General features: G+C 51.5%; 1 protein-coding gene across 1 annotated transcript in view; it reads right to left on the reverse strand.

Moving 5' to 3' along the window:
• Positions 1–19,484, reverse strand: part of C2CD2 (C2 calcium dependent domain containing 2) — a 53,530-nt gene that overhangs the window by 17,040 nt on the left and 17,006 nt on the right. Inside the window, exons 3-8 of the mRNA XM_008145776.3 lie at positions 14,011–14,130; positions 10,662–10,766; positions 6,308–6,430; positions 5,493–5,616; positions 3,781–3,889; positions 1,381–1,445 (exon numbers count right to left, since the gene is read on the reverse strand). Of these exons, the coding sequence (XP_008143998.2) occupies positions 1,381–1,445; positions 3,781–3,889; positions 5,493–5,616; positions 6,308–6,430; positions 10,662–10,766; positions 14,011–14,130 (646 nt within the window). The remainder of the gene's footprint in view (positions 1–1,380; positions 1,446–3,780; positions 3,890–5,492; positions 5,617–6,307; positions 6,431–10,661; positions 10,767–14,010; positions 14,131–19,484) is intronic.

Below are 19,484 nucleotides of genomic sequence, written 5' to 3' on the forward strand. Positions count from 1 at the left end.
CAACTGATAAAGGAAATGGGGCAAACGTGGACACAGGTGAGTCTGAGTGAAGGCTCCATGGCTGCTCTTTGTTATGTGTTTTTGTGTGTGATTGTTTTAAGGTTGAAATGTCACAGTCCCCCCTCCGGCTGGGATGAAATGCCAATGGAGCCAAGAGGAGGGGGGCCCCCGGGATAAAGGAGGAGCCGCTTCTCCCCAGGCAAACAGTGGCCCCGAGTGTGCACACCCGGCTCCCAGGTCAGCCCTGACCTCAGGGGCAGCCCAGCTTCTCCCCAGGCAAACAGTGGCCCCGAGTGTGCATGCCCGGCTCCCAGGTCAGCCCTGACCTCAGGGGCAGCCCAGCTTCTCCCCAGGCAAACAGTGGCCCCGAGTGTGCACGCCCGGCTCCCAGGTCAGCCCTGACCTCAGGGGCAGCCCAGCTTCTCCCCAGGCAAACAGTGGCCCCGAGTGTGCACGCCCGGCTCCCAGGTCAGCCCTGACCTCAGGGGCAGCCCAGTCACCTCAGGATGCAGGTCAAGGCAGCCGCCTCAGCGTTCTTGCTAATGAGTGGGACGGCGTTCCCTGGGTCTTTGCAATGCCAGCCGATAAGCGAAGGGCTGGGACACACAGCCGGATAAGACAGGTAAGCCCCTCCCCACCGCCTCCCAATTTTGGTATGTTTATGGGGATTTTTAAAAATCTAATCGATATTGAAACTACTGAACTATAACAGGTCCACATTCACTTTGGTGATACGGTGTGTTTTTTACCTCTAATTGTTGCTATCCTGCATCTAAAGCATGTGTTCAATTTGAGCTGCTGCGGCTCATTCTCCAAGGAAAAGCCAGTTGAAATCCATAGAGACAGACAGGGTGGCGATGCCAGGGGCTGGGGAGGGGGAGGGAGTCAGTGTTCAATGGGACTGAGTTTCAGTTTTGCAAGATGAAAGGAGTTCTGAGATGGATGGATGGTGGTGATGGTTGCACAACAATGTGAATGCGCTTAATGCCGCTGAGCTGCACACTAAAAAATGGCCAAGGTGATAAATGTCGCAACATGTATTTCATCATAATTTAAAAAAAAAAATTTTTAAGGTCTGTTGAGGCTAAGAGGGTTGAGAACTGCCTCACTAAACCAAGAATTGTTAAATAAGACTTTGAATATTTGTTAAACAAACAAAAAAAACCCCAAAATCTATTTGAATATACTCTTTCCCAAAATGTACCTTATTAATAACTGAATGGACTTTCAACCAAACATTCCCTTGGGAGGCCCAGATGGTATGGGGGAGGGGCAGGCCGCCTCTGGGTCTCCCGCCCTCCCCAGCTTCCCACCGCCCTGGCCAGGGCCCTGGATGACCCTTCCCGAGGCAGGGCCCCCATCCTCCTGCTCGCCACCCACCTTCTGCGGATTGCCCGTCCTCCGAGATCTGCAGGTGCAACTCCTTCGACTTGGCGTTCAACTCACTGTACAGAGAAAAAAGCTGTGAGCCCTCACTTCTTGAAATAGTGTTTTTTTTTCTGACTACAGGAAGGACTGGTCATCATCAACATTTTAAAAACTGCGAGACACATAACCAAAAATATAAAGATTACCTGCAACCTCACTGTCCTTAATATTTGGTGCCTAATCTCCTAGAATTATCCAACATCCTGATGACGCTGGACCTATTTCATACAGGTGCTTGCAACTATGGTGGCCATGGGCCACATGTGGCTGCTGAAAACTTGAAATGCGGCCAGTGCACACTGAGGAGCTGGATTTAGTTTTAATGACTTGAAATTTAAAGAGCCCCACGTGGCCATGAGTGACCACACCAAATGGGTAGCGATGTCATTGCCTAAACCAAAATATAGAACATACTATGCCTTACTGCTTCTTTGTAACCTGTTTCTTCCACTTAGGATACCATGGACCTCTTTCCACGTCGATAACTACAGAGCAACACCATTTTTAATAGGTGTCTATTCCACTGTTTGGCCTAATGGGATTTTACTCAGCTAATTCCTTAATAACCAACACTTAATAATGAGTTGGTTGCTTTAATATCTCGTGATTATAACCCGGTTAGCGAATCACCTTCAGACACGCATCTCAGCCCGGCTGCATGGTTACGTCATTAGAAAAACTGTAACTGCCAGCCAAGAGGTACGTGCACTGAAGAGCTTTTCTTTAATTTTTGCATATCGCTGACCTCCAGAACGGTGATTCCAATGTATACTCCACTGGCCATCCTCGCTGTCTTAGTACTTAGCCGCCTGTCTTAGTACTTAGCCGCCTGTCTTAGTACTTAGCCGCCTGTCTTAGTACTTAGCCGCCTGTCTTAGTACTTAGCCGCCTGTCTTAGTACTTAGCCGCCTGTCTTAGTACTTAGCCGCCTGTCTTAGTACTTAGCCGCCTGTAAGGTGGAAAACAACCTCTCTGCATCACTCTCACTGTTGCTGAGGTTGAGCGTTTTTTAGAAGTTTCCATCCGTCTACACTAGGAGTTCTCGCTTTTGTATTTCTAGTTTGAAAACGTTGCCCACTTTTCCAAAAGAGTGCCATCTTTTCCTTAATGGTTTATAAGAGCTCTTTATACGATACATGGAATGTGTTCTTCTATTACTTTTCGTAACTTGTCTATTGATTAAGCACCAGAAAGTGATCAATTTCTGCATTTTTGTAGTCAGCCACTTGCCTGAAATGTTAGTTTTATATTAGTTTTTATATTACTAGAGGCCCGGTGCACGAAATTCGTGCGCCGGGGGGTGGGGGTATCCCTCAGCCCAGCCTGCACCCTATCCAATCTGGGACCCCTCGAGGGATGTCCGACTGCCTGTTTAGGCCCAATCCTACCTATTGGGATCAGGCCTAAACAGGCAGTTGGACATCCCTCTCACAATACAGGACTGCTGGCTCCCAACTGCTCACCTGCCTGCCTTCCTGATTGCCCCTAACCGCTTCTGCCTGCCAGCCTGATCACCCCCTAACCACTACCTTGCCAGCCTGATTGATGCCTAATTGCTCCCCTGCCAGCCTGTTTGCCCCTAACTGCCCTCCTCTGCAGGCCTGGTCACCCCTAACTGCCCTCCCCTGCAGGCCTGGGTCCCCTTCCCCCACCCCAACTGCCCTCTCCTGCTGGCCTGATCGCCCACAATTGCCCTCCCTTGCAGGCCTGGTCCCTCCCAACTGCCCTCCCCTGCTGGCCATCTTGTGGTGGCCATCTTGTGTCCACATGGGGGCAGCCATCTTTGACCACATGGGGGCAGCCATCTTGTGTGTTGGAGTGATGGTCAATTTGCATATTACTCTTTTATTAGATAGGATTACTTCAGGTGGTTTTAATTGCTTTTCCTGAGTAGTCATAGCATGCAATAACAACATCTCCAGGGAGTGATTAGTTCTGCCTCTTCCTTGTCAGTACTTTATATCTCTTCCTTATCTTTTCTAATTGCGCCAACCAGTGCTTCTAGCACAAACAGTGGGGCTCTTTCCCTGGACGTTACTGGGACGGCTTCTGGTTTTTATCACTTTCAGTGATTTTCTCTAAAAAAATCTTTTTGAAGAAGTGCCCATAAATCTTGTTCTAATGATTTTTAGCGTTAGGAATGGGTATTAAATGGCACTGGACATCTTTGGAGCATAAATAGATCTGCCTTCCAAAAGAAATTTATGTCTGACTTAAAGCTGCCTCCGATGCTTAATATGCTTTTTAAACATTAGAAGTAATTTCTGTGTGCTATGAAATGATCTCAGGGGTTGGCAGTCTTGAGTAGGTATCACCATAGAAACCCAGGCCCACGGGAACCGCTGCACGCACAAGGTGAATTCTTCTTCCCAGGTGAGGTCAGTAGTGTTTCTCGGGAGGGCGCTGGAGAGCTTCTGAACGGGGTCGTTCAGCTGAACGTGGCAGCGGAGGTTCGCGGGGCCTGGAATCACACAAAGGCAGGCACTGCCTTTTACATTTGCCTCTTAATAGCTGTAAGACACTTCTGCATTCAAAGAAAGGCTCAGTAAAATACCCAAGGTCCTGGCTCACCCACTTTCTCTCATTTGTCACGTATAAACTCTCAAAGCACCCCACTTCATCTGGGGTTAAAGACTGTATACCCCCACTGGATATGCAGAGCCCCGGACTGACCCCACGCGCCTGCTCACCCCTCGGTTCTGGCTGCAGGCACAGCCTCACGGTAGGGGACGACGTGAATACAACAGAGAGGTGGTCCCCACTTCTGGACAAGACTCACCACTTGCTAAATCTGGGGACAACTCACAGAGAACCCACTTCCCTGCGTACCACGGGTGTGGTGTTTATACCTGACTCAGCTCCCTTCAAACCTTTTCTGGGTGTTTTTCCGGGTAATGGGACTCCACTAGCCAACAGCTGTTCCTGCTCCGAGGCACTGCCCGCCCCTCGGCGTCAAGTCTGAATACCCTGTGTGATCAACAATCGCTGGGCTCCACCGGCCCTTCTCCGCGTGCCTGGCGCCGGTAGGTGTTCCACACGCAGCATCTTACCAACCCATCTTCACAATCACCTCCCAGGGGAGACTCAGACCCCGAAGGGACCCCAGCCCTGGCCGACTGGGTCCAGGAAGTCCCCTCTTAGTCGCTAAGCACGGGGCCCCAGAGGGCAGCACGCGGGCGCTTTTACCGAAGCCATCACTACAACCGGCTTTGCCGAGTCCTGGCTGTTAGATGGGGCCTGTCTGCACTCGGACCGGAAAGAAACTCCTTGCAGACAAAGAGAAGTAACCCCACATCCTCCGACCATACAGAGAGGTGACTGCTGTTCTCAGCAAAACTGAATCGCGGGGGAGAGCTGTGTCCTGTCCCGGCTACGACGCACTTGGGGTCCCAGCAGCGATTCAGAACCACCCGGAAGGCATTCCTTCGGGGGTAACTTTTGTCTCCACTCAGACAGCAGCCTCTGCACCGAAGGGTCCCCGCTGGGCCAAAGCCCTTCAGACACACATAAACCGCCCCCGTGGCCCCGCCCCCCAGGAAAGCAGGTTGGTCAGGGATGCTCAGCATGCATTTTCAGGCTCAATAGTGGGGGAAGAAGAAAAGTAAATGGTGCCTCCCAGACTCAAGGAAAAGGGCAAAGCTACAGCTGTGTAGCTTCCTCCCTCCCTTCACGTATGGAAAACCCAGGCTGTATTCCGATGGGCTCGCATTGTTATGACGGTCTCCAGGGGGTCTTCTCCGCTCACGGCAGGATCACACTGCAGACCCACCTGGCGGGAGCCACCGAGAACCCGCGGGGCACCCGTCCGCTCGGCTCCTGCTGTGCGACAGTGGCTTCTGCAGCGGCCAGGCGCCTGCGCCACCCCGAGCCCCGCACCACGTCACCCCGACCCCCGCACCACGTCACCCTGAGCCCCGCACCACGTCACCCCGACCCCCGCACCACGTCACCCCGAGCCCCGCACCACGTCACCCCGAGCCCCGCAGCACGTCACCCCGAGCCCCGCACCACGCCACCCCGAGCCCCGCACCACGTCACCCCGAGCCCTGCACCACGTCACCCACCTGAAGCACCAGGGCCGTGTAGCAGCGAGGCCCGGATGTTCCTCACCAGTAATTTGAGGTCGTGGGCCCTTGGCGGTTTGGGAGGGCAGGGTTCCTGAGGGGCAGGTGAGGTGCGCTGGAGATTCTGCAGGAAGAGGAGGAGCCGTGACCGTGGGAGGCAGAGGACAGAGGCGGCAGCGGAGCCTGAACCGGGGTCTGCGCTGCGGCAGCTTCCCCCCTGAATGGGAAGGTCGGGTACCAGCCACCGGCACCATTTCCCTGCGGGGAGCCTCCTGTCTCCCAACGGCAGCAATGCATTCAGCCGGGGAGGGCTCCCCAGAATCGTACTGTGGGCGGAGCCTGGAGCCACCATGGGGTCCATGCCTGACCCAGGCCAGGTGCCTAACGGACAGTGGACGCCTTCTCCAGGCTGCAGGTCACCGGGCTGACCCCAGCCTGGGCTAGGCAGTGGGTCTGTCCAGTGCTAACTGGTTTTCCCAGGAACCTCAATTCTGGAAGGATGCCGTCCAAGATCTCAGGCTCTGAGTGGACAGTAAAAAGTCAAGCTGGGCTCCCAGAAGGCGGAGGGTCCAGCCTAGTTAGGGTGGGATATGCTGAGTGGTCCTCTTCCTTCCATCCCCCTCGATCCCCCGGAGCTTCGGAACCCCGTGCCCTGATCTGGAAGCTTCCCCAGAGCATGGTCATTACTGACCAGCAAGCACTGGTGCAATCGGGCTCTACCGCGCAGGGCGAACATCGGAAACACACACAGGTGCTCCGGGCAGCGGACCACGGTCCTATGGGGCCTCGAGCACCCGCACCGTGAGCAGGCTCACCTGGACTTCCCGCACGTCCACGGGCTTGGAGCTCAGGACCACCGACGGGGAGGCGGAGCTAACCAGGTACTTCAAAATATCCTTGAGAGTTTCACATATTGCCTTCACCTCCACGGCCCGGTCCTGCCGAGAGAGGAGGAAGTCGCCAAATCATTTCATAACCACGCGTGCGTGCAAAAGGACAGGTGAGCAAACCTGGGGTCGCCAGAATCCAGGAGGTCAGATCAGGACCCATGAGAGATCTGGGAGAGAGGGCCCTTTTTACTGATCTCGGAAGTAATTCACCGCTTTATTTTAATTTTTTTTAATTTTAATCCTCACTTGAGGATATTTTTTCCATTGATTTCCAGAGAGAGTGGAATGGAGGGAAGATGGGGGGAGAGGGAGAGAGACATCAACATGGGAGAGACACATCAATTGTTTGCCTCCCACACGCTCCCCTACCAGGGCTGCATTCAGCAACCAAGGCACGTGTCCTTGACCAGGAATCAAACCCATGACCCTTCGGTCCACGGGCGAATGCTCAAACCCCTGAGCCAAACTGGTAAAATGGTTAAAAAAAAAAAAGCCATTGTGCACCATAGAAATGTTAATATTTCTGTGTATATCCCTGTCAGTCAATTTCCCCAAACGTACAGACATGTGGTTTTTCTTTCCTGCACAACATTGAATGTATTTTTTTGAAATTAAAAAGTATTCAAGTAAAAGGAAAGGCCTGAGAAGAATGAAGACAAGCTTTTAGAAGAACAAAGCTACAGCAATTAATACCCAACTGAACTGTGTTCATGCATTCTCGAATGTTCACAGGGCTCTATTCATAAGAGCCCCAAACTGGAAACTACCTAAGTGTCCGCCAACAGCTAAATGGACCCATACACTGCGGGGCAGCCACACCGGGGCATGCTACAGGACAACGAGCACATACACCACAGAGCCACACACAACACGGATGAACCTCACAGACATCATGTCGAGTGAAAGGAGCCACACACAGAAAAGCCCACGCTGTGTGACTCTGTGTAGCATAAAAGTGACCGTTTCACAGGACGCATCTTAGTGGCATTTAGCGCCTTCCAAGTGTTCGACAACCGTCACCTCTATCTTGTTCCAAAATAGTTTCATCACCGCCCCCCAAAGCAAACTGCTTACCCACAGGCAGTCACGCCTCCTCCCCTCCCCCAACAGGCCCTGCCCACCGCTGCTCTGCTCCCCACTCGATGGGCTTGCCTGTTCTGGACATGGCGTAGCGATGTGACGGGGAGGAACATGGAGTCCCACAGCCGTGGTCTCGTATGTCTGGCTTCTTTCCCTGAACGCGACGCGCTCAGGGTCATGCAAGTTCCAGCAGGAATCACAACCTCACTCTCGTTTACGCCTGAATGACATTCCATTATATGGAGGGACCTCGTTTTCTTGTCTACTTTTATCTTTTTTTTTATATAAATAGATTTTTATTGATTTCAGAGAGAAAGGGAGAGGGAGAGATAGAAACATTAAAGATGAGAGGGAATCATTGATCAGCTGCACGCCCCTCCTGGGGATCGAGCCCACAACCCGGGCATGTGCCCTTGACCAAAATCGAACCCAGGATCCTTCAGTCCGCAGGCCGGTGCTCTATCCACTGAGCCAAACCGGTGAGGGCTGTCTACTTTTATCCTTTAACCCCCACAATGTCTCCACACTTTATTTTTTATTTTTAAATATATTTTATTTATTTTTTACAGAGAGGAAGAGAGAGGGATAGAGAGTTAGAAACATCGATGAGAGAGAGACATCAATCAGCTGCCTCCTGCACACTCCCTACTGGGTATGTGCCCGAAACCAAGGTACATGCCCTTGACCGGAATCGAACCTGGGACCCTTGAGTCCACAAGCCGACGCTCTACCCACTGAGCCAAACCGGTGAGGGCTGTCTACTTTTACCCTTTTCACCCCCACAATGTCTCCACACTTTATAGAGGAGGAAACCAAGGGTGAAAGATGAGTTTGGGGTACTCGAATGTCAGAGTCCATTACATCTTAGATCCCCAGAGAAGCTGCCTCAGGGACCTTCCTTCCACGCCACCCCCCTGCTCACATGCCATCTCCTCCACCGGGACCCAGCAGGACCCAGCGGCAGGGGGCTGGCTGATCTACAGAATTGCTTCACTGGGGGAGTCATACTTCCCACAAATATGAGCAGCACGTGGGAATCAGAGAAATGTCCAGGGCATGGGGAGCAGGGTATAAAAAGCACATATAGTATCCCACCATTTGGGTAAGAAAGGAAGAATAAGGTCATTTTTGCAAAAAGAAACGCAGAAAAGATAAAAACTACAGAAACGGGTTATAGCATGCAGAAGAATGGTGGTAGAAGGGAGAGAAATGGGGAATAGATTTCTGAGTATAATGTTTCATGTAACTTTGACTTTAAAATCATGTTAATATTTTGCACGTTAATAAATTAGTAAATCAACAAAGATGGGGGACAAACCCTAATACCGCATCCGAACAAACACAAAAGCAGATCACTAGACACGAAATTGGTATGATAACCACACGGAGAAAAAAAAAAATCAAGTCATTATTGAACATGAACTCAGTACCCCTCAGCGGGATACACTCTGAGACAAGGGCCAGCGGAGTGCCCTGAATGTTGGCAGGTTTGAGGTCGGCAGTGGTGCTGCCGGAAGCCAGTTCCAGCATGTCATAATTGCAAGAGTCTCATCGAAAGGTTGATGGAACTTGGGGACTCAACAAGGGCTGAGTCACATGTTATCGCCTGCTGGGAATGGCTAAAGGCATTTCCCCAAATCTGAAAGGGATGCATAAATTGATTACTTGCTGCCAGACAGCTCAGGGCATCTTAATAATGTAAATGTTATTGCCTTCTCCTGGCCAAACACCTGAACAGCCGTAGGCTATTCCCCAATCTGACAATGGATTCTGTACCTAACCCTACCCTTTGGATGTGTATATCTCCACCTTGCCTTAGGACAAATTGTGTTAATAAAAAGCAAGGGGTCCTGAGATAAGGAGAACTTAGTTCCTTTAACTAAGTCTTCTCTGACTCTCCCCAATATGCCTTCCAAAATTATGTTTTGTCTCTGGACTCTTGATTAATTTACACACAGCCCTTTCTCCAGATTTCCTGAACCCTTCTAGATGCCGGATCAAAGACCACCAGCGTTAAACAGCATGGTGCCAGGGGAGCAAGTTACAGAACAAAGGACGTCGTGTGGGAGGAAGGAGGCACAAATATGGAAGAAGGAGAAAGAGACAGGGAGCTGGTGACGAGGGAGAAACTGCGCACATGCCCCTTCTGTAACTAAACAGCCGGGCACAAATGACACTTCCGATGCATGCAAGCTGAAAGAATCACCATTCACACTTACCAGTATTTTTTTAAAAAAGCAACTGTCCACATCTAGATTAAGGCATGGACAATTGAATATTTATAGACCAACTATTAAATTCACATGTTTCAGCTGTTGAACAAGAATCAGAAATAGGGTAAAATCACAAGGAACTCTTGTAAAAGCTGCTGCAAAGGAAGAACCTAGTAACCTAAGCCTTTGGTGTAAATGATTCTGCATGATCGTTCCAGCTACTGGACACGGCGACAACAACTGACAACATGCCCACTCCCACTCCCGATTCACTGCTCCAAACAGCCAAGACCCCGGGGAGCAGGGAGGAGGCTGCCTCCAGGTTTGGGGTGTGTCTTTGCAAAAACCATGGGGAGGAAGAAGGACCTGACCTTAGAGCTGGCTGGGCTCAGCCCGAGCTGTAGGTAAAGCCATTTCTAGGCAGGAGAGCGAATCTGACCATCAGGTGTGATAGAACGTCATTCCTTCAACACTTTGCAACCTCAAGACGCACATGCACACCTAAAATCTCCCCAGCCCCATGGCACCCACATGGGGGCTCCCCAGCCCCATGGCACCCACATGGGGGCTCCCCAGACCCTTGGCACCCGCATGGGGGCTCCCCAGACCCTTGGCACCCGCATGGGGGCTCCCCAGCCCCAGGGCACCCGCATGGGGGCTCCCCATCCCCATGGCACCCGCATGGGGGCTCCCCAGCCCCATGGCACCCACATGGGGGCTCCCCAGCCCCATGGCACCCGCATGGGGGCTCCCCAGACCCTTGGCACCCACATGGGGGCTCCCCAGCCCCATGGCACCCGCATGGGGGCTCCCCAGCCCCATGGCACCCGCATGGGGGTGGCAGGAAGGCTTCCGGGTTCTTAACAGCTGCCAAGTGATTCCAGAGGCAGCCCGGAGCCCGGGGTGAGAGTGGGCATCAAACCCATGACAACGCACACACGTTCCCAACACACCGACGGAGGCATCACAGGAATGTGTGGACTGACCTCCCCCGGTGCTCGGGGCTGGATGGTGATGGCCATCTCCGGCACGCTGAGGAAGGACCACCGGATCGGAATGTCCTCTCTCTCCTCTTTCATGCGGAGCTCCAGCTTTAAGAGGGAAAAAACAATGGTTACCGGAGAGCTGCTGTCGCCACCCGAGGCCACGCACACCTGTGTGGGCACGTCTGTGTGTGTTCACCGGTTTCCTGAGGTGAGCGCTTAGCCTCCCGTGCCACCCTGCGCACTTACAGATGGAGAAGAGGGTCCCACATTCCCTGTGACCTCCCCTTCACTACAGGGACCTCGCCCCACCCCCACCAGCACTCTCCTGGGCCTCCACCTGCCACTCAGCAAGGGACCTCGGGGCTGGCGGCTGAAGGCCCGACGTCACTGGAACTCCGCGTTTTCCTAGTGGGAGTGTCACCCAGATGTAAGGGGGTGTAAGTGAGGAACCAGGATGCCAGGCCAACCCCACGCTCACCCGTCCCCTGAGGGCTGTGTATGGAGCACGCTGGGTTCCGGTCACCTGCCTGGGCCACCACAGAACCTCTAACTGGACCCTGGTCTCCCACAATGTCCCATTCAACCCTCCCCATCCATGGCAGAAAAATGACCCCCAAAGATGTCCACGCTCCACGCCTTGGCACCTGTGAAGATGTGACAAACGGCAGAAGGGACTCTGCGGATGCGATTAGGGCAAGAGCCTGCAGACGTGGAGGTGCGTCTAGCCCAGTGGTCGGCAAACTCATTAGTCACCAGAGCCAAATATCAACAGCACAACGATTGAAATTTCTTTTGAGAGCCACATTTTTTAAACTCAAACTTCTTCTAACGCCACTTCTTCAAAATAGACTCGCCCAGGCCGTGGTATTTTGTGGAAGAGCCACACTCAAGGGGCCAAAGAGCTGCATGTGGCTCACGAGCCGCAGTTTGCCGACCACGGGTCTAGGTTCTCCTGGCGAGCCCAGAGGAACCATCACAAGGGGAGAGGAAAGCAGAGCGGATCCCAGAGACGTGACTTGAGGATGGAGGGTGATGCCGAGCCCTCCAGGGATGAGGCTGCCCCGAGAAGCTGGGAGCTGCCTGGGACTGCCAGCCAGCAGGGGGCGGGGCCTCCGTCCTACCACCGTGAGGAGCTGGATTCTGCCCGAATGAGCAGGAAACAGATTCTCCCCAGGAACTTCCAGAAAGGAAAGCAGTGCGCCGGCCCCTAGATTCCAGCCTGTGTTGGACCTCAGACCCCCGGGATGGCTAACAGGACACACTGTTTAAGCTAGGTTGGTAGTCGTTGGTCTGGGCAGCCGTAGCCAATTAGTACACCGGCCTTCATTTTTCAGCCAGAGACAAAAAGGCCAGCTCTCCTCATCTCCATCCTTCTCCCCACCGCCCACCAACGGGAAGAAAGGAGGGTTTCAGCCCGTATTTCTGAATACTCAGGACGCGCGCCTCACGCGAGCAAAAGGGTCAGAGAAACGATGCCCTCCCCTGTCACTCTAGAGCAAGTGCACTTTCCTCCCACTGACCTGGGTCCCCGCGTCACCCCCACCCGTCACCCCCACCCGGCGGGGTAGGGGGCGGCCGCAAGCCCGCCTGCTGGCCCCTTTAGGCGCCTTTTATCTGAGGAATGAGGGAGCAGCGGGAGGCCTGCTGCCTGAGCATTGATAACTGACCGCCTCTAGCAGCTGCCTCTGCGTGCAGCTAATCCGTGGGCAGCTTTGAAACTGTGCTAAGAGGTCAGAGATGCGATTGTGTCACTTGCGTCTGAGCTGCTCCAGTGACACCTGAAGCCCATCTGGGAACCGACATTCGCTCCCTTCGTGTCTGGGGTCCTTGCTGGGCTCAGTCCTGAAATGTGTGACAGATGCCGCGTGTCCCACCCTTTGAAGTTCTTTCCTAGCACGCTGCCCAAAAAACTGGGGGGAGCAGGAGGCGTTAACACCTGACAAGCCCACGAAGCCAACACTTCACCTCTCCAACTCGAAAAGGGGGTGTTACTGTGGGGGAGGAGGGGCTAGAGTTCAGAAAAAACGCCACTTCAGTGCCCAGAAAGTCTTGCTCTCCCTGCTGACGTAAAACCGTGTCTTTGCATGAAAAGTTTATGGAGCATCATCTTCCCTTGTGGTTGAGAACCCTGTGTGACTTAGGCTCAGCCCCCCTCCCCCCCCTCACCAATTATCAATCAACCACCAGGACAGGAGAGGAAACACAGGGTTGAATCAGCAGTGACCCCTAAAACAGACCCAGAAATTTATGACTTTTATACACCACTAACAGGAACGGCAGTGAACTTCTGCTGAATGCCGGAGACACAGCTGTGTAACAGTTCAGCTATCCAGACGTGTCACTAAGTCTATTATAATTATTACATATGTCTCTCTATATAATTGTTGTATATAATTATGTATAAATCATAAAACAGTTATATATATCTATTATAATTATTATAATAAGGTCTATTACCTTAAAAATAATGGTGATACTCATCTATATATATAAAAGCCTAAGCGTCCGGCTGGTAGCTATGATGAGCACTGACTACCAGGGGGCAGACACTCAATGCAGGAGCAGGAACCACAGGCATGGAAACATGGAACAGACTGATGAATCTCAGAGGGAAGGGGGGAGGGAGAAGGGTGGGGAAAGATTAACCAAAGATCTTATATGCATACTAGAGGCCCGGTGCACAGATTTGTGCACTGGTGGGGTCCCTCGGCCTGGCCTGTGGGGATTGGGCTGAAACCAGCTCTCCGACATCCTCCGAGGGATCCCGGATTGCGAAAGGGTGCAGGCCAGGCTGAGGGACCCCACCGGTGCACGAATCTGTGCACTGGGCCTCTAGTTTAACATAAAAAGGGGGTCTTTTGATGCTGACTTTTTAAAAAAGAAGAAGAGGAATGCCCAGTCCAGCCCCTGAACAGTTTTCCAAGCTGCAGTACACGTCTGAGGCCCAGTGCTGATCTGAGACAGACCCACTCTCCTCACTCACCTGCCATCTACCTGATCCTACCTGTCGGCAGCACCCCTGACTGTTCAAGTCCTTGAACGATACCATCCCTCCCATTTCTGACAAATGGGAAACCTCTAAATTCATTACACATATACATGTATGTGTGTGTGTGTATATACACACATGTACAGCACATGCAAGTATATATGTAAGTGTGCATATATAATTTACATAACACACGCACTTTTTATTTCCTACAGATACGACATGGAAGGTGATTGCTGGGAAATTATTAAATGAAGGACAACTAATAGAAACATGGGTATTCACGGCCCTGTGACTCCCCACGCTGACCTACAGGCTTATGAGAACTGTTTCCCACGACTCGCACAACCCACCGCTCACCTGTAAATGCAGCGGGGCGAGCCGCACGCTGTATTGCTGGCACCCGGTGTCCTCAGGCGAGGCTGGCCCCGAGGTGACCAGGAATTGGATGGCCTTGCCCACCACGCGACAGGACACCACCTGGAGGAGGGACAAGACAACTGTAATGTAACTTTATGAGAGAGAGAGAGAGAGAGAGAGAGAGAGAGGCCCTAACCGGTTTGGCTCAGTGGATAGAACATCGGCCTGTGGACTGAAGGGTCCCAGGTTCGATTCCAGTCAAGGGCATGTACCTTGGTTGCGTGCACATCCCCAGTAGGGGGTGTGCAGGAGGCATCTGATCAATGTTTCTCTCTCATTGATGTTTCTAACTCTCTATCCCTCTCCCTTCCTCTCTGTAAAAAATCAATAAGCCCTGACCGGCGTGGCTCAGTGGATAGAGCGTCGGCCTGCGGACTGAAGGGTCCAGGGTTCGATTCCCGGTCAAGGGCATGTACCTTGGTTGCGGGCACATCCCCAGTGGGGGGTGTGCAGGAGGCAGCTGATCAATGTTTCTCTCTCATCCATGTTTCTAACTCTCTATCCCTCCCTCTTCCTCTCTGTAAAAAATCAATAAAATATATTTCTTTAAAAAAGAGAGAGAGATCAACAAGGACAAGAATTCAGAGTTTCAAACTTGGAAAAATATCCAGATTCACATCTTTCCTATTATGTAATAGTCTGAAAACTGGAAAAAAATAGTTCAAATTTTCTTCCTGATGGATTTCTCAGGAGCTAAACTCTTTCTTGCCCAAATCTAGTTATGTTCTCTCCACACATAAAGATATTTTTCTTTGAATACCGCTCTGTTCTATTTCTCCATACCCGCTGACTTTAAATTCCCCAGACATTCCACATCCATACAAGTGAGAGCCATTAGCCATCATCTCTCACTAAAAAAACAAGCCATTAGAAGAAAATAAGCTCTAGATGCTACAAGCAAAACACTTCAAAAATATATCCAGAACACAATAAATTTTTTTCTATATAAATAAATTTAACCTGTTGTGGTTTTCAAAGCTGTGGGAATAATTCAAAGAACACAGGAAATTTTAAACAGTTACGAGATTATACAGACTTAAAAATATAGAATTATCAAATGAGCTCGTTTAAGAAGGCAAATAATTCCACCAGGAATAACCAGGCCATACTCCTGACGTAAGTCACAAAGCATGTTAGAGGGATGACTGTGACAGAGGAATGCCCAGTTTCCGCCCCAGAATCCCCCTGTGGAAGCAGATCCAGAATGAGGGCCAGTCACCCTTCTGGCAGGACGCCAGGCAAGCCCAGGGTGGGAGGACTCCCAGGCCAGGTGTGCACACCCGGGAGGAGCGGCAGTCAGGGAGGACGGAGGGAGGCTAGCAGGTGACCAGAGGGCCTGGCCACAGCCGGGTCATCAGGAGGCTGAGAGCGGGACAGGACAGGATGGACTCCCCCACCTTCCCAAGGGAACTGCGGACCCCACATTGGACGGTGTCGCTTGGGAAGGAAGAGAAAATGTTTTAATTCTCCGGTGGGTTTATTAGAAAGTAAGAAGATTATCAAAATAGTTCCCTTCTTGGGGCCTATTTCACAAAGACCTCCATGGCACAGATCTAGGAGAAAATCTTGCCTATTCCCAATACCGGCAGCAAATTGCCCAGCCCTGTCTTCATCCGCCCTTGTAAGGTCGCTCTCAGCAGACGAATTCATGTGGATTAGTTAGTTGCAGTATCTTCATCACGTGATTGCATCTCCCACGTTCACAAGAGGTTGGAACGAGAAAATGTTTGTATAAGAAATGTCATCTTTTCATTTTAAAAATAAATGCTCTGTAAACAATCCTCGTGGGAGGAACGTTTTTTTTTTTTTTAAAGCATATTTTATTGATTTTTTTTACAGAGAGGAAGGGAGAGGGATAGAGAGTTAGAAACATCGAGAGAGAAACATGGATCAGCTGCCTCCTGCACACCCCCTACTGGGGATGTGCCTGCAACCACGGTACATGCCCTTGACCGGAATGGAACCCGGGACCCTTCAGTCTGCAGGCTGACGCTCTATCCACTGAGCCAAACCGGTCAGCGCGGAGGAACATAATTTGATGCCTGAGGCATCACACACACAAACGAGAGGACACAGAGAGCATTAGTTGTCCCCTGTCTCAGCAGCCCAGGCCTTGCCCCTGCGAAACGTAAAAAACCAGACAGCTGACTGGCTGATGTCTGTTATTTCTTTGGGATCTTCTCTACGAAGCTAACTGGAGTTTTCCCAAGAAAACTGACCACTTTATCAGTGGCAGCCACAAGCAAGAGAGAGATGGTTTCCTTTGATCCGATTCTGCAAGGAGCTTCCTACTGACCCACCCATTCCTCGATGCAGAGACCGCTCAGGCGCTCAATTAAAACCAAATAAACACACACACAAAAACGGAAACAGATGAGTTTAAAAGGCGCTAACGCTTCTGCATATACGACTCCAAAGACCACAACTAACACTCAAGTCACAGCACGGAGGTAAGTGCTGTCACTGAAAGTGAGACCCCTTCAGGTCCGAATGTCTCTCCACAGAGACCCTCTGAGGGTCTTCCCAGCCCGCTGGCTCCCGACTCTACATAAAACCAAGTCCCACAGACCATTGGTTTCCGGGCCTCCCCTCAGCGCTCAGCTGGAAACACTAATTAAAACAACCAGCTGATCCTGCCTCCACATGTCAGTGTGGCCACACAAAATGCTACCACTGTTCCCAGGAGGCCGGTTGGAGGGACACCGGTTGGGGCCCCACCCTTTCCAGGCCAGCCTCTGCCCCCCCGCCCCCCCCAACCCTCTGCCCCGGCCACCCTGAGAATAATAATGGCCCATTTGTCAAATGCACGGCAGCAAAATGGAAAGGAGCTTTTAAAAATAAGTAATCTTCTCTCAGTGCATTAAGGAGCTATCCACAATGGGGATTAAATTAAATGCCCTCCACCCAGGAGAACAGTGGCAAGGCCTGGCCACCCCAGGGCAACCCCCCCTTAGAACACCGGACAGTAGGACCACCTGGTTCAAGACCCCACCTCCGTGGACAGAATGTCCAAGATTGACAGCTTCCAATACACCGATGAACAGACAGAGGCCCTGGTCTTTTTTAATTACCCGTATTTTCCGGCGTATAAGACGACTTTTTAACCCAGGAAAATCTTATACGCCCAGTCGTCTTATACGCCGGAAAATACGGTATTAGTTTTATCTGGCAATACCTGTCCTTAAGTGGTATATACCGTATTTTCCGGCATATAAGACGACTGGGCGTATAAGATTTTCCTGGGTTAAAAAGTCGTCTTATACGCCGGAAGATACGGTATTTATCTTTATTGTTGAAAGTATTGCAGATGTCCCTTTTGTTTTTTGTTTTTTTCCCATTGACCCCCTCCACCCTGCCCCCACCTATGCTATGCACATATGCATGTAAATTCCCCGGTTAAACACCCCCCTCCCCCAGCCCCTGCCTCTCCTCTGAAATTCCTCAGTAAAGGCCCTGACCTCGACCCCAGTTTCCCCACCACAAACACACGTCTGTGGGGATTCCTCAGTCAGTTCCTCGGAGTCTCGCGGACAGGACGTGGAGCTGTTAACCAGCCTTGGTGCTTGGGGTTCCCTAGGAAGCAGTCGGAGAGCGATGCTAGTCCTCCAAAGTTAAAGGGAGACACGCCCGGGCACTGCTGGGACCGAGGGCCTCTCTGAGAACAGACGTGAACCCGGGGCCCAGAGCGCAGGAAGGAGCGCCACGCACCCACTGCTTCCTTCCCGAGGTATTTTCTTCCACAGCAAGCCAAGAACGCCTCCGTCACACACGCCATTTCAAAGTCAAGCAGCAGAGGCTGAGCTATGGGTTCCCCGACAAATCCCCTCCCCCTGCACGGCGGAGAGCCTTTCACGGAGGGCGGGCTGCACGCGGTGAGGGCCCAAAGGTGCAAGGCTTGAGCTCAAGGAGCATGCTGACATAAAAAAAAAACCCAAACCTGCAGCCCTCGCCGGTGTGGCTCAGTTGGTTGGGCATCGTCCCATGCACCAAAGGGTCGCTGGTTCAATTCCTCATCAGGGAACATACCCAGGTTACGGGTTTGGTCCCTGGTGGGGGCCGTGCAGGAGGCAGCCAATTGATGTTTCGCTCTTACATTGATGCTTCTCTCAATCGAACCCCTCCCTTCCTCTCTCTCTAAAAAATCAATTTAAAAAACTAAAAAAACAAACATCCAAACCTGCAGAGAATTTGTATAAAAATGTATGTGAGCCAAACACAGGATACACCTGGAGGCAAGATCTCAACAGACTGAGAAGGGGCTTCCTCGAAGGGGGTTTGCCGCTTCTTTTATGCATTGGGGATCAGGGAGGGAACGTCAGGAAGATTACACGGAGGTGGGCAAAGGCAAGGCAGGGTCGGATTCCGGATAGTTAAGGCTGTGTGCTCTCTTGAGGGTGGTCATGCTTGAGAAGCGGGGGCCTGACGGGGGGCGTTTCGAAGGTGTGTTCACCTAGGTACACAGAAACAATGGGCACGGCTGGCTGAAGGCAAAGGTAAGCCTCTCACTACAGAAGCTCTATGCCAGGGGTGTGACTTCCCACCGTGACCTGCCCAGCGAGGAGTTTGCAATCAGATCATCTTGTGAGGTTCCTTTCTGTAGAATCTTTTTTCTTTTTTTCTCACAAGCACCTGGCCTGACAAGCGAAGGTCAGGGCATCCCCGGTCCACCCCCAGGTTCAAGAGAGAAGGCAGCTGGCAGAGGCAGCGTCAGGATGTGAAAGTGAGCATATTTCATCACGGCCTGCAGGTCAGAATCCAGCTGGAAGGCCTTAAATACGCACAGACCTCTACAAATAGGTCTTGTCCCTTAGATATGCACAGTCTTGTCCCTTAGATACTCACATGCCTACACAAATAGGTCTTGTCTCTTAAATACTCACATACCTATACCAATAGGTCCTGTTCCTTAAATACTCACATACCTATACCAATAGGTCCTGTTCCTTAAATACTCACATACCTCTACCAATAGGTCTTACCCCTTGAATACTCACAGACCTACACAAATAGGTCTTGTCTGGAAACAGTGTTCCTTTGTTCAGCGTGGGGCCAAAGAGTCCCAGGCCTGGCACTCCCAAGTTGGACTCAGAAAGTCCCCTACTGTCTGCACACCCCCTGTACTCTCTCCACTTTCCCTTTCAATCCAGCCTCTGGTCCAGCTGCCTCCACACCTCTTCCTGGAACACTCTGGAAAACTGGAAACAATTTAATTTACTTTTGTCTCCAAAAGAACTCGGAACACAGCCGAGAGAAAACCGTAGCCAAAAAGGTTTATGTCACTGAATATTTCTCACTTGAATCATCCTTTGTGGCATCCTGAGGAGAGGACGCCAAAGTAACATGGAAGGGAAGATCCTTCAGTCATCACCCTGATTCCCGATCGGATCTCGTCCCAACTTCGCCATCTCGGCTCC

This window comes from Eptesicus fuscus, chromosome 3, assembly GCF_027574615.1.
Source record: "Eptesicus fuscus isolate TK198812 chromosome 3, DD_ASM_mEF_20220401, whole genome shotgun sequence".
NCBI classification, from domain to species: Eukaryota; Metazoa; Chordata; class Mammalia; order Chiroptera; family Vespertilionidae; genus Eptesicus; species Eptesicus fuscus.